A 14,527-nucleotide genomic window follows, 5' to 3' on the forward strand; every position below is an offset into this window, starting at 1 on the left:
CCTCTCAGGCTCGAGGTGGATGCTTTTCTTCTGGATTGGACGAACCTCTTTCTGTATATGTCTCCTCCTTTCCCTCTGATTCTAAAGACTCTCGTCCTGCTTAAGTCCACTCATGCCACCAAGGTTCTGATAGCTCCTCGGTGGCCCGGACAGCCGTGGTTCTCCCTTCTGCTGCAACTCAGTGCCAGGGAACCTCTTTTGCCTGTTTTTCCTTTTCTGCTTATGCAGAGTCAGGGATCTCTGCTCCATCCCAACCTGCAGTCTCTGCACTTGACAGCCTGGTTCCTCGAGACTTGATGGCCTCTTTTCAGTTCTCTCAGTTAGTCCTGGATGTTCTGGAGGCGTCTCGGAAGGAGTCCACTCGCCAATGTTATCAGAAGTGGACCCGCTTTTCTTCTTGGTGTGCTACCCAGCGACAGGAGCCGCAATCTGCCTCCTTGTCTTCGGTGCTGGATTATCTGTTGCACTTATCTGGCGCTGGTCTCAAATCCACGTCAATTCGAGTCCACCTCAGTGCCATTGCTGCTTTTCATCGGCTGATCTACGGGAAACCGCTCTCTGTTCATCCTGTGGTCTCCCAGTTCATGAAAGGTCTTTTCCACGTTCATCCTCCCCTTAAACCTCCTCCTGTGGTTTGGGATCTTAATGTGGTCCTTGCTCAATTGATGAAACCCCATTCGAACCGTTTGCGAAGGCTCACTTGAAGTTTCTTGGAAGGTTGTGCGCTTCAAGCCTTGGTTACGGATCCACCTTTCACTGTCTTCCATCATGATAAGGTGGTTCTCCGTACCCATCCTAAGTTCTTGCCTAAGGTTGTTTCTGAGTTTCATATCAACCAATCCATTGTTCTTCCTGTGTTCTTCTTGGAGAAGTGGCTCTGCATTCTCTTGATTGTAAGCGTGCGCTGGCCTTCTACTTGAAGCGCACCGCTCCTCATCGTTCTGCTCCCCAGCTGTTCCTCTCTTTCGATCCTAATCGCATGGGTCGCTCTGTTTCTAAGCGGACCATTTCTAACTGGTTGGCCGCTTGTATACCATTCATTTTCTGTTTTTGTTATACCATTCTTCCTTAGCAACAGCAGCAGATGAATCCAGAGACCAATGAGATAGCACACATCTACCAGCAGGCGGAGATAGAGAAACTGATTAACAGGTGGTCCTATTGGCTGGCACTCCTCCTGTATCTCCAGCATAGCTCCTTGCCCAAGCATCCGTAACCATCAATAGGCATAGCATGTAAAAAACTTCTTTCCCATAACAAATCTCAAAAGGCAATAATACAGAATACAACCATCAATAATAGCAAACTTTAAAAGTTGGAAAAGAAAAAACCGACAGACAATTCCTCTCTGATGTTAGAATTGACGTTGGGGAGGAGGCTTGTGGGCCCGGCGCTTGTGCAATAGCTGCACGCGCCTGGCTTTTGTGGCATTGGGGAAGCAGGGAGAATGCAAAGGCAACGTGAATATTGCAGAGCGATTGACTCGCGTTCCCCTTGCGATCTATTGATCGATCACGATCGACCTTTTGGGTACCCCTGGTTTAAATACTTAAAAGGTATTAATACAGAACCAAATCTTTTCCAGAGAAGGGTGAATGGTAAAACTAGAGGGCATGAACTGAGATTGCAGGGTGATAAATTTAAGAGTAATCCTAGGAAATTCTTTTTCATGGAAAAGGGTGGTAAATGCCTGGAATGCTCTCCTTAGAGAGGTGTTTGAGAGCAAAATGGTGACAGAAATTTAAAAAAAAATGTGGGACAAACTAATCAGAAAGTGAAGGGTATAAATTGAAGAACTGGGATCCAGGACTGGGAAGATTTTACACGGCTTGTGTCCTGTATATCTGTTTATCCCAGGACAAGCAGGCAGCATATTCTCATATGTGGGTGATGTCAACCATGGAACCTCGATGCGGACATCTGCAAAAGCATTTTTGCTTGAAGAACTTTAGGAAGTTTGCAACTGACCGCACTGCGCATGCACGAGTGCCTTAACACACCGGTAAAATGGAAGGCACTAACTGCGGCACCAATGATACCGGCATCCATGCCCTAGGTCTCGGGGCAGGCTTTCCAAGAGAAGCTCTCTTAACTTAGAGTTGGGGACATGTTCCAATGATGCCGATAAACCGATGTGGTACCGAGGGTATCGAAAGATATGTGGTACTGATGATGCCGAAGGTAACGTCAATACTGGGTACCAGCTGCATGACCAATAGTACCAGTGGGATTTTTTCTCTTCGAGAACAACTCTATTTCCCTGATAGCGGAATATCGGTACCGACCATGTCTACATGCACATCCATCATATTGATTAGTTTCACTGTTGTTACAATTAATACATACATAGCTTAAAGAACTTTAAATAACTCTCAAATGTAATTTTTTGTTAGTTTTGCAATTTTATAATTTAGAGACACTGGTATAAACATTTGGATGAGGAGAAAAGAATCAAAATTGGATATGAAAGTTTGTAAATATATTCATGTGGTGCTTTAAGCTAATTGACATGCTTTCTTGGCCACGGTAAATAAGTAAAATTATGTGCAAAGACGAATATATGAAAAGAGACTTAGACTAAATATGTAGAGCAGGGGTGGGCAACATTTATTTATTTATTTATTTATTTTACCTATTAGATATGCAAATGTGTTCAAATTTTAGGTTCCCTCTTACACGACCTGGTCTTTGTGAGAAATGGGAGGCTGCGGTAAGAAGAAAAAATTTCAAACCATCAAAGTATAGCAGTATTTGTTCAGAACACTTTACACCTGATTGCTTCAAAAGAGCATGCAACAACAAGCTTCTGAAAGAAAATGCTGTACCTACAATATTCTCTTCTACAGAAAACAAGGGCAAGGTAAACAAAACATTTAAGCATCTTATTACTTTGAATTATTGATATATGCTGTTTTCAACTGAACTGTGGCCTAGATGCACAAAAGTCAGTCGTCATTACCGACTGGATCGCTGCTGGCCGATTCCCCAACAGCAATCGATGCTCACTCCCTCTTGCCCACTTCTTCCTACCACGAAGAAACTCCCTCTTCGCCCGAAAAAAAGGCAGGAGGGATGCCACTCCCTCATGACCCCAGAGGCCCCCTTCTCCATCCAGGTTCCCCTGCCCTGTACCTCTTAAATGTTGGGTGCAGGAGGTACTGGGAACATTTCCTGCTCCTTCGACTAAGACACTGGGCCTTAGGCCCCTCCCCGGTGCATCATGTGATGCACAGGGAGGGGTCAAAGGCCTTGATTGGCTAAGATACCACAGGCTCCTCCCTTGAGAGGGACCTGAGGCAATCAGAGACATCCTTAGGCTCCTTCCTAAGGAAGACCCTGATTGGCTCAGACGCCTCAGGGGCCTATGCATCTGAGCCAATTGGGGCCTTAGGCCCCTCCCCATGCATCACATGTGTCATAGTCAGAGGGAAGAGGAGTAGGCGGTATTCTCAGTACCTGCTGCTCACAGCTTTTAAGAGGTACGGGATAGGGGGCCTGGAAGGGCAGGGGGGCCTCCGGTGGCAAGAGAGAGTGGGCATCCCTCCTGCCTTTTTTGGGGGTTGGGAGAGAGAGTGCCTTCATGGCAGGCAGGAGTTAGGCGTCCCTCCTGACGTTTGTTTTAGGTTTTTTTTTTTTGGGGGGGAGCACCGCATTTGTCAGGGGTTGTTGGGGAGGGCCGTTGGGGATTTTTTTCATTTACTTTTTGTATGGGACAGATATTGCATGTGTAATACATGCAAAATATCTGTGTCATTGAAAAAAAAACCAGGCAGATCAGTCGGTAACACAGTTACCGACAGGTCTAGAGCAATTGAGGTTTATGATTGCTAAAACCCGATGTTAAATAGCCAAGCAATGTTAGTGCATCAATCACTTGGCTATTTTGTATGGGGTTTTACTAATTTGCATGGATCGGATCGGATTGGAAAATAGGTGATCAAGGGGAAAAGCACTCAGACGGCAGTTTTGTGCATTGGGTTGGGGAATCTGATACGATCAATCGCTAGATGATTGGTAAGTTTTGTGCATCCCCCAGTATGTGTTAAGGTACAATGTTGATGTTTTTATTCTAAGGGAGAGCAAGCCTGGAAAGAACTTAATGCAAGGGAGCACTTACTGTGTAAAGCAGGGGTGCCCACACTTTTTGGGCTTGCGAGCTACTTTTAAAATGACCAAGTCAAAATGATCTACCAACAATAAAATTTAAAAAAAACACAACGCACACTGTACGCATAGAAAATGTTAATTATCATTCCTATTCCAGGGTTTTTCAAAGAGGTCAAAGCAGGTGACTCTATGCACTATCACCTCAGTAACAACCATACAAAAATAGACAAATATACCCCCCTCCCTTTTTACTAAACCACGATAGCAGTTTTTAGAGTGCAGGGAGCTGCGCTGAATGCCCAGCACTGCTCTCGACGCTCATAGGCTCCCTGCGCTAAAAAAACTCTATTGCGGTTTAGTAAAAGGGGACCTTAGTGTAAAATATAGACAGCAGATATAAATTGAGACACATTTCGATCACTAAATTTAAAATAAAATCATTTTTCCTACCTTGTCTGGTGATTTCATGAGTCTCTGGTTGCACTTTCTTCTTCTGACTGTGCATCCAGTCTTTCTTCCCTTCTTTCAGCCTGTATGCTTCCTCTCCTCCACACCTCATTCCCTCCCCCAACTTTTCCTTCCTCTCTCCCTGCCCTTTCTTTCTCTCTGCCTCCCTTTCCTTTTTTTCTGTTTCTCTTCTTTCCTTCTGTCTCCCTGCCTGCCCTTTTTCTTTCTTTCTTTCTCCCTGCCCTCCCCCAAGACACTGCCACTGCCATCGGGGACCCAAACTGCCATCGGGGACCAGGACCCAAACCGCCACCAATAACGGGCCCGAAAGCCGACGCCAATAACACGCCCAAAAGCCGACGACGCCCCAACCTCTCCCTGCTTCGGCCGACCAGCATCGCGAGGAACTGTTGGGGGAAATGCTGCTGGGTCCTGCCTTCGCGGAAACAGAAAGTAGGCAGGACCCGGCAGCAAGAAGAGGAAATGCTTCTAACATGTCTCCCGCCTTAGCCCGTAGCGAACGCTTGCTTCAGGGCTCTCAACATGTGCGTGCAGGCTTCCCTTCTCCCCCCCCCTCCCCCTCCCCGGGCATAACTTCCGGTTTCGGAGGGAAGAGAAGAGAAGCCTGCACGCACACGTTAGAGCCCGGAGCATAAGTTCGCTAGGGGCTGAAATCTCCAAGCCGGTTTTTTTTAATGTTCAGCAGCGGCAGATGACAGCTGGGCGGCCCGCCCAGCTAAAAGGCCCTAGGGAGTACACTGGAGAGGAAGGCTGATCGGCCCGTAGATCAGGAGGGCAACACGAGTGCGATCGACTCGAGTTGCCTTCCTGAGCTACTGGTCGATCGCGATCGACGCGTTGGGCACCCCTGGTGTAAAGAGTCAAGAATGCATTCTGTATCATAGAACACAAAAAACAGAAAAGAAGACATACATTTAATTTTTTAAAGGGGACAATTCCTTAACTTCCCAAGGTCAAAAGTGTGTTATCTGCAGGAACTTGTTGGTGACTTTGTTAGTGTACAGATCTTGGTCACACAATTTGTTTTTTGATTTTGGCTGCTACAGTTCTGGCTTTTCCACCTATAATTACCATTTAGAAGCCTTGATTTGTGTTTTATCAAAACTTTTAATAAACTTGAAACTTTTCTAGAAAATGGAAGTTATTTTTTTGTTTTTTTTGCCAAATGAAGCTGAACTGAGGCTTTTTCTCCACTTTTCTTTATTTTTTTTCTGATTTGAGTACTCAGGTTGTGTATGTGTGAGCCCATGTGGGTGGGGTGTGCGGCCTTTCAGTGTCTTTGAGGTCCCCTGTGTTTCCATTTGGGACATAGTTGTTAGTAGGAGTGATTATATGTGTCCTTAGTAAGTATGACCTACTCAATAAGGAGATAAATCTTAGCATTCTGTGGCGAAAATTAATATATAGTAATGTTTTCACAGCTATAATTTAGTATTAATAATATTACCATCCCTCTATTACTTTAAATAATAATATAGTGAAGTGCTCAGACCAAGTAACCCAAAATATAGTGTCGTCACTACTTTGAGGTTAACAAGGGGACCATCATCGCCTTCACCTGTCCCCTGCCCTCCCTTGATGCCACAAATTCATTCAGATAAACTTGTTGTACTTATCTGAGTAGGGAGGTAGTCGTTTTTGTTAATCCTCAATGGTGACTATGTGCTAATAAATTTCATGTGATCCGTTAAAATCTTAGAACTGTTCATTCTTTCGTCCAATCCCGTCCCCCCGACTCGAGTTTCACCTCTTCATCAGGGAGGGACACTATTGAGAAAATCAAACAGGTTCAAAGTTCACAACTCAAACTCCTCATTGTACTTATAATAAATTTATCAAATCAACCCTGATGTTTCTGAGTACCTCATATTAAATACCTATATACTCATTTACTCTTATAACACTTATAAACGTTCTTTACCTGATAATGGCTCACTGAGACAAGATTCAACCAAAGCAGCGGACCAACTGAATCTATCTGCTCAGCTCCTAAACTCTTAAAGGGATCTAACCGGAAGAGGCTGCTAATTAGAAAACCGGAAATAGACATTAAAAACTACAATGAAGTCAATGAAAATTGCGGAATAGATGTCAGTCTTTAAACTGCTAACCATTCTATGTCTAAATTTAAACCCTTCGGCAAGAGGGTCTGCCAGTTATATATGAAGCGTTGTTCTTTATGGAATAATATTTTTGACATATCACCCTCAGTGTTTTGTATATGAATCAACACCGTATATTTCAGGTCTTCTATTGAATGTGACTTCTCCAGCCAATGGGAGACCAGGGGGGCGGAGATTCGGCTCGTCCTGATGCTACTCAAATGTTCTGTGATCCGCGTTTTAATCTTGCGGATCGTTTGGCCTATGTATATTTTCTTACATGGGCACTGGATATAATAAATCACCCCCCCTGGATTCACAATTGGTCCCTGTGTTCAAAATAAAATGTCGTCCACCAGAGCAAGGTATTTCCATATAGGTAGCTTCCAATACATAACGGCAGACCTTACACTTGCCGCAAGGTTTATGAGGTAATTTTGTCATCTTAGTAAGTATGAACCATAACTATTATTTCTGGTAGCATGAGCCTTCATATGCAACTCATTAGGGAATTCCCACCCTATTTTTATCTAAACGTAACACCCCTCCCCCCTAAAAGAATACCTAGTTTAGATATTGTATCAATGATGTTGAACCAGGGTACTTTCTGGAAATCTGAGTCCTAAATCCAGCTACTCATTGACTAACTTCCATAAAATCAGTTTGGGGTCCTTCCTCACTGCAGTGTACAACACTACCTCTGAACAACCAGAGTGGCATAGCATTTAGCTTTTTTAAATTTCCGTAGTATCTGAGCCATATGAATCTTTACAAATGGGTTGCCTGTGTAGCAGTTTTATGTATTTTAAATTTAAATTAACCTTTTATAATGTGCACGTATATACAATTTGTTACTTATATATGGATGTATCTTTTTGGCCATACTTGCTTATCTGTTTGCTCAATGCATTTTTAATAATTTAATTCATTTATTGAATGTTTTTTTAAGATTTTATGTCCTAGCATGGTTATTTTAATAATTTATTTTTACGATGTTCATCTTATTAAAGTTTTGTGGGGATGGGGGGGGGTCTTAAGGTTTATGTTGACTACTGATGGAAGCTTCCTTGCCAAAACATAGCCATGTTGAATCCTCCTTACTAATTATTGTGAATAAAGAATTTTCATTTATTTGACTTTACTACTGTTTGGAAGTCATTTGATTTCTATACCTCACTCCTTTTGACCTCCCATCCCACTACACCTGAAGGAGCTAGTTTTGTTACTCGGAGCACTCTCTCTCTAAATTTAGATTCTAGCATGACAGTGTTGATAGTGTAGCCACTGGGGTCACAAAGAGCAGGTAACAGCTCCCCTAGTGTCCAAAGGCAAAATTGGACTAGTGCTGCTCAGGATGGAGACAACCCTATAGGCAAAGCGTATTATCGTAGAAGAATGCAAAAACTCAAAACCTTGTTTCAAAACTCCGAGCATGGTTTTATTGGTCAGAATGTGCCAAGGGCACCATGTGAATTTATAGTTCTGTGAAAACACTTCCTGGAAATCTGTGAATCATTCAGGATTTTCCTGCATAGTTCATCATAAGCAAAAAAAACAACCCATAATTTTTCCTCAAAACAGTTCCTTTTATTCAGTGCTCTCTTTAGCCTACCCAGTGCAGGATACAGGTAAGTAAAGTTATAGGCTTTAGCAGTCCAAGCACTCAAAAACCAACTCAAAAACATAGAAGCCTCCAGCTGCAAAAGCAATGCTGGGGCCGGGAGAATTGCCTAAGCTTACTTTTTTAATAGCACATCAGAATGGCTTCCAAAATTCCCACACAGATTATGGCAAGTTTCTCCCTCATTAGACAAAACTCAGCTTCCAAAATCTCTGGCTGAAAACAAATCCTTACAGCCAGGCAACTGCAGTGCACAAGAAAAAAACCCAACACAGTTCTTTCCCAGGAACCAGGCTGTGCCCCACCCCCACACAGAGTCCTAAAACAAACTGGGGTTTTCAAATACTGAGTCCTTAATTCTGCCCCCACCATAACACAGTCCAGGCAACAGATAAAAAGAGAAAAACATTCCCAAAATAAGCAGTAGCAAAATAGTCAATCAAAAGTGTCCCAAAACACAGCAATTTCAAAAATACACAGCACTACCTTTAGGACTGCTTGGCAGCCAAACTCATGTCCATTAATTCTGGTGCTGCAAACAGTTCCTCTGAGGCCAGCTCCCCTTGAAGCTCCATCGGCTTTTCCTGGGTTGGTGCTGCCAAATCTGGGGTGGACCCGGCTTACTCTACTTCCATCTAGTCTGCGGTATTACCCTAGCTTAAGCCTGAAACCTCTTCCTTGGGGAGAGACCTGTGTCTTCCCCTAACCCCCCCTCCCCCCTACCTAGAGAAATCTGGCTTTTCATGTGGGGAGCCACGCCCTGTCTTGGCTGAGCTGGATATCACCTGTGTCTCTCTAGGGCTCCCCCTGATGGACACTAGGAAAATGACAGGGACCACAGCAAGTATGGAGCCTGACTGGTCATAATAGTCAACCTCTTCTCATGAAAACTCTTGTAGGGAGCTTCATTTGCACTTTTCTTGCTCCTCTTCCCTTACCTCTGGGCCATCCTTCAAATCCTCAGTTGTCTTCCTACAAGCGAGACAGTAAGAGCTTGTCTTTTCTGTTTGTGTTTCTTTTCATTTTTAAATTCAGGGCTCTTTTTACTAAGCTGCAATAATGGTTTTAGCGCGCGTTTAGCGCATGCATAATTTCTACACACGCTAGACGCTAACGCCAGCATTGAGCTGGCATTAGTTCTAGCCGCGTAGCGCGGGATTAGCCTGCGATGTGCTAAAAACGCTATCGCAGCTTAGTAAAAGGAGCCCTCAGTCTTTTTTCCCACTGTTTGTGAGGCTTTTCAGTGTTGCAGAGGATCCTCTTTGTGGGATAACTCTTGCTGCGGGAGAGTATAGACTGAGGTCAAGGGTCTACTTCCAAAGGACAGACTGCAGTGAATGCGCTTGGATAGCCTGCACTAACATTTCAGGGACTTGGGGACTGTTCCCTTGGAAGCAAGGTACACCCCAGGGTTGTCTTCATTGGGTGTGAGTACACCCAATGGCTGCTTTTTCCAGGATCAGGGCTGACTGCATTCCCACCATGTGCATGCACTTGATCCGGTTAGGGTTGAGATCTCCAGCCAGTGCGTTAGGCTTGAGAGGCAGTCAGAAGGCAGTCAGAAGACACAAGCAGTCTAGATTTGAAGCAGATGTTCTCCCTGTAAGCTGCTTGCAGCTTCCAGCACACAGCATGTCACTGTGAGTAACAGGCTTGGCAGCCTGACAAACCAAATCGGGAAGGGCATCGTTAAAAATTTATTTATTTTTTTTTTTTTTTTAGGGTGGATACTGGGGTTAGAAATGGATTCCTCCACCTCTAAAATACCAAAATTGCTATTTAATTTTCAGTGTAGCTGCCATATACAAGTTGGCTACAGATGGAGCAAAAACTGCTCCCATGGCTACTCCTTTATTCTGTCGAAAATACTGTTTGTTGTACATGAAAAAATTCTCTTTCATTGTTAAACTGGCCAAGCTGTATAGAAACTCTGTGGGGATGGAATGTGGCCTCACTCTTTTGTCAAAAATCTTTTTTAATAATTATAAAGCTTCATCCTGTGGTATCGATGTATAGAATGAACGTACATCTAAAGTCACTAATATGACTGGAAACTCTTCTCCGGAAATTTCCTGTAATTTCACTATCAAATCCCTCGAATCTTGAATGAATGACTTAATATTCGGGACCTCATATTTTAGAAATTCATCCAAAAATTTTGAAAGAGGTTCAAAAAGAGAACCCCGAGATGACATTATAGGTCTGCCAGGAGGATCGACTAAACCCTTATGTATTTTTGGTAATACATAAAAAATTGGAGTCATTGGAAATTGCTTGTTTAGAAACTTGTGATCCCTCTTAGTCAAAAAAACTTCTTTTAATCCTGCATCTGTTAACTTTGATATTTATGGAGTCGGAGTCGAGGAGTCGGAGTCTGAAGTACAAAAAACTGAGGAGTCGGAATCGGAACATTTATCTACAGACTCCATAGCCCTGGTTGTTACGGAGGTGGCGTTTGCTTCCCACCCAGATTGAGGATTGCTTTGCTACATCCTATTGGTCTCTGGATTCATCTGCTGCTGTTGCTAAGGAAGGAAAAATTATGTTCTTACCTGTTAATTTTCTTTCCTTTAGATGCAGCAGATGAATCCAGAGCCCCACCTTTCTGGATTTTGTCTGTCGGTTTTTTCTTTTGCAACTTTCGAAGTTTGTTATTGTTGATGGTTGTGTTCTGTATTATTGCCTTTTGAGTTTGATATGGGAAAGAAGTTTTTTACATGCTATGCCTATTGCTGGTTTCGGATGCTTGGGCAAGGAGCGATACTGGAGATTCAGGAGGAGTACCAGTCAATAGGACCACCTGTTAATCAGTTTCTCTATCTCCGCCTGCTGGTAGATGTGGGCTATCCCATTGGTCTCTGGATTCATCTGGTGCGTCTAAAGGAAAGAAAATTAACAGGTAAGAACATAATTTTTCCTTCTTCTGTATTATCAAGTCATGGAGCAGGTGGTGCTTGGATTTTAAGGAACAGGAATTTATAAGTACAATATTAAGTGAGGCAGGGTTCCGCAGTTTATCCCAGGACAAGCAGGCAGCATATTCTCTACATGTGGGTGACGTCATCCACGGAGCCCAGTCGCGGAAAGCTTTTCAAGCAAACTTGATTGAAGATCTCAAAGTTTGCTAGTGCTGCACCACGCATGCATGTGCCTTCCCGCTCCACTAGAGGGCACGTTTCCTCCTCGTGGTCTTAAGTTCTTAGTTTTCCACGGAGCCAGAAAGCCTTGTCTCTCTTCTCTGCGTTCTAAGTGCCTTTCTTGCACCGCGGCTTCTTTATATTCACTTCGGGAGTCGCTGTGCGGTATTTTGTACTTTTTTTCTCCACTCATGTGTTTTGTTTTTTCATTTTTGGTGACCGGGGGATCCCTGTTCGCCTTGGCCGCCTGGCCTCGCGTGGCCGTGGCCTTTCTTTTACCTTATGTCCCGGCCTCTTACCGGGTTTAAGAAGTGCACGCAGTGCGGTCAGGTAATTTCTATCACAGACCCGCACTGCTGGTGTATCTTGTGCCTGGGTTACGGACTCTTGCCCTCGTTGCGCTACCCTTCAGCCTCGGGTACTTCGGCGGCGTTGGGCCAGAATTGTGGAGCTCTTCGCCATGGAGGCTGACCTTGTTTCGGCCCCGGTCTTGGCCTCAACCTCGGTCTCGATGTCGGCTTCAAGACTTCCTTGTTCTGAAGAAGACGGGCGATCTGCGTCCTATTTTGGATCTCAGGGTGCTCAACAAATATCTGGTCAAAGAAAAGTTTCGCATGCTGACCCTGGCATCTCTGTATCCCCTCCTCGAGCAGAACGACTGGTTATGCTCTCTGGATCTCAAGGAGGCCTACACTCACATTCCCATTCATCCGGCCTCCCATCAGTACCTCAGATTTCAGGTTGGACATCTTCATCTTCAATACCGAGTGCTCCCTTTCGGCCTGGCATCATCACCCAGGGTCTTAACCAAATATCTGGTTGTGGTGGCCGCAGCGCTCAGGAACCATGGTCTTCAGGTGTTTCCCTACCTGGACGACTGGCTCATAAAGGATTCCACGTCTCAGGGAGTCGTCCTGATGACCCAGCGCACTATCTGGTTCCTGCAGAGTCTGGGGTTCGAGATCAACTTTCCAAAATCACATCTGCAACCTTCCCAGACTCTTCCCTTCATCGGAGCTGTTCTGGATACTATCCAACTCAGAGCGTTCCTCCCTCCACAACGTCTGGAAGCTCTTTTCCGTCTTTGTCATTCAGTGTCCTCTCGCCCATCTATCTCGGTGAGACACATGATGGTTCTTCTGGGCCACATGACCTCTACAGTACACGTGACTCCTTTTGCCAGACTTCACCTCAGAATTCCTCAGTGGATCCTGGCATCTCAATGGACGCAGGTTTCCGACCATCTGACTCGACACATCCAGGTGTCTGACACATCCAGGTGACTGCTCTGACACAGTCTCTTCGCTGGTGGATGCTCTCTTCCAATCTATCCAGAGGCTTACTGTTTCACACGCCCCCCATCAGAAGGTTCTCACGACCAATTCTTCGACGTACGCTTGGGGGGCCCATCTGGATGGTCTCCGCACTCAAGGCTATTGGACTAGTACAGACCGCCAGTGTCGCATCAATCTCCTGGAACTCAGGGCGATATTCAATGCTCTCAATGCTTTTCAACATCTGCTTCTGTAGTCCTCATTCACACGGACAACCAAGTCGCCATGTATTATGTCAACAAGCAGGGAGGCACGGGATCGGCCTCCCTCTGTCAGGAAGCTCTGAAAGTTTGGGAATGGGCAATTTGCCACAACACCTTCCTCAAAGCTGTCTACATTCAGGGGGCGGACAATGCCTTAGCAGACAACTTGAGTAGTCTTCTGAAGCCTCACGAGTGGACTCTCCATTCCACGCCCCTTCATCACATTTTCTCTATGTGGGGCACGCCTCAGAAAGACCTCTTTGCAGCCCCCACAACTTCAAGCTGCCTCAGTTCTGCTCCAGGATCTACACTCCTCATTGCCTCGAGGCAGATGCCTTTCTTCTGGACTGGACGAATCTCTTTCTATATGCGTTTCCTCCATTTCCTCTCATTCAAAAGTCTCTGGTCAAGCTGAAGTCCGACCATGCCACCATGATTCTTATTGCTCCTCGGTGGCCCAAGGAACCTTGGTACGCCCTTCTACTTCAACTCAGCAGCAGGGAGCCCTTCCTTCTACCAGTGTTTCCATCGCTGCTTACACAGCATCGGGGATCTCTGCTTCATCCCAACCTGTAGTCTCTCCACCTGACAGCTTGGTTCCTCTCAACGTGACTCCTCTCCAGTTTTCGCAAGCTGTGAGGGATGTTTTGGAAGCTTCCAGGAAGCCTGCTACTAGGCACTGCTATCACCAAAAATGGACTCTACTTGGTGTTTTTCTCATCATCAGGAGCCTCAACATTCCTCCTTATCTTCTGTTTTGGACTATCTTTTGCACCTGTCTCATTCTGGCCTCAAGTCTACATCGATACGAGTCCATCTTAGTGCAATTGCTGCTTTCCATCAGCCGCTTCAAGGGAAACCTCTCTCTGCTCATTCTGTGGTTTCCAGATTCATGAAAGGACTTTTCCATGTCAATCTTCCTCTCAAACCGCCTTCAGTGGTTTGGGACCTCAATATTATTCTTTCTCAGCTTATGAAACCTCCATTTGAACCTATTGACAAGGCTCATCTGAAGTATCTCACTTGGAAAGTTGTGTTTCTCATTGGCCTCACTTCTGCTCGTCGAGTTAGTGAGCTTCAAGCATTGGTTGCGGATCCACCTTTTACAGTGTTCCATCATGACAAGGTGGTTCTTCGCACTCATCCAAAATTCCTTCCCAAAGTTGTCTCGGAATTTCATCTCAATCAATCCATTGTTCTTCCAGTGTTTTTTTCCAAAGCCTCATTCTCATCCTGGAGAATCAGCTCTTCATACTCTGGAGTGTAAGCGTGCTTTGGCTTTCTATCTGGAATGCACCAAACCGCACAGAACTGCTCCTCAACTTTTCATCTCCTTTGATCCGAACAAGTTGGGACGTCCTATCTCTAAGCGTACCATCTCCAACTGGATGGCGGCTTGTATTTCTTTCTGCTATGCCCAAGCTGGATTACCCCTTCACAGTAAAGTCACAGCCCATAAGGTCAGAGCAATGGCAGCTTCTGTAGCTTTCCTCAGATCTACACCTATTGAGGAAATTTGTAGAGCTGCTACATGGTCCTCGGTTCATGCTTTCAC

General features: G+C 44.9%; 1 protein-coding gene across 1 annotated transcript in view; it reads left to right on the forward strand.

Moving 5' to 3' along the window:
- The window catches only part of THAP1 (THAP domain containing 1), a 62,543-nt gene that overhangs the window by 21,648 nt on the left and 26,368 nt on the right, over nt 1–14,527 (forward strand). Inside the window, exon 2 of the mRNA XM_033916708.1 lies at nt 2,665–2,860. Coding sequence (XP_033772599.1) covers nt 2,665–2,860 — 196 coding nt within the window. The remainder of the gene's footprint in view (nt 1–2,664; nt 2,861–14,527) is intronic.

This window comes from Geotrypetes seraphini, chromosome 1, assembly GCF_902459505.1.
Source record: "Geotrypetes seraphini chromosome 1, aGeoSer1.1, whole genome shotgun sequence".
NCBI classification, from domain to species: Eukaryota; Metazoa; Chordata; class Amphibia; order Gymnophiona; family Dermophiidae; genus Geotrypetes; species Geotrypetes seraphini.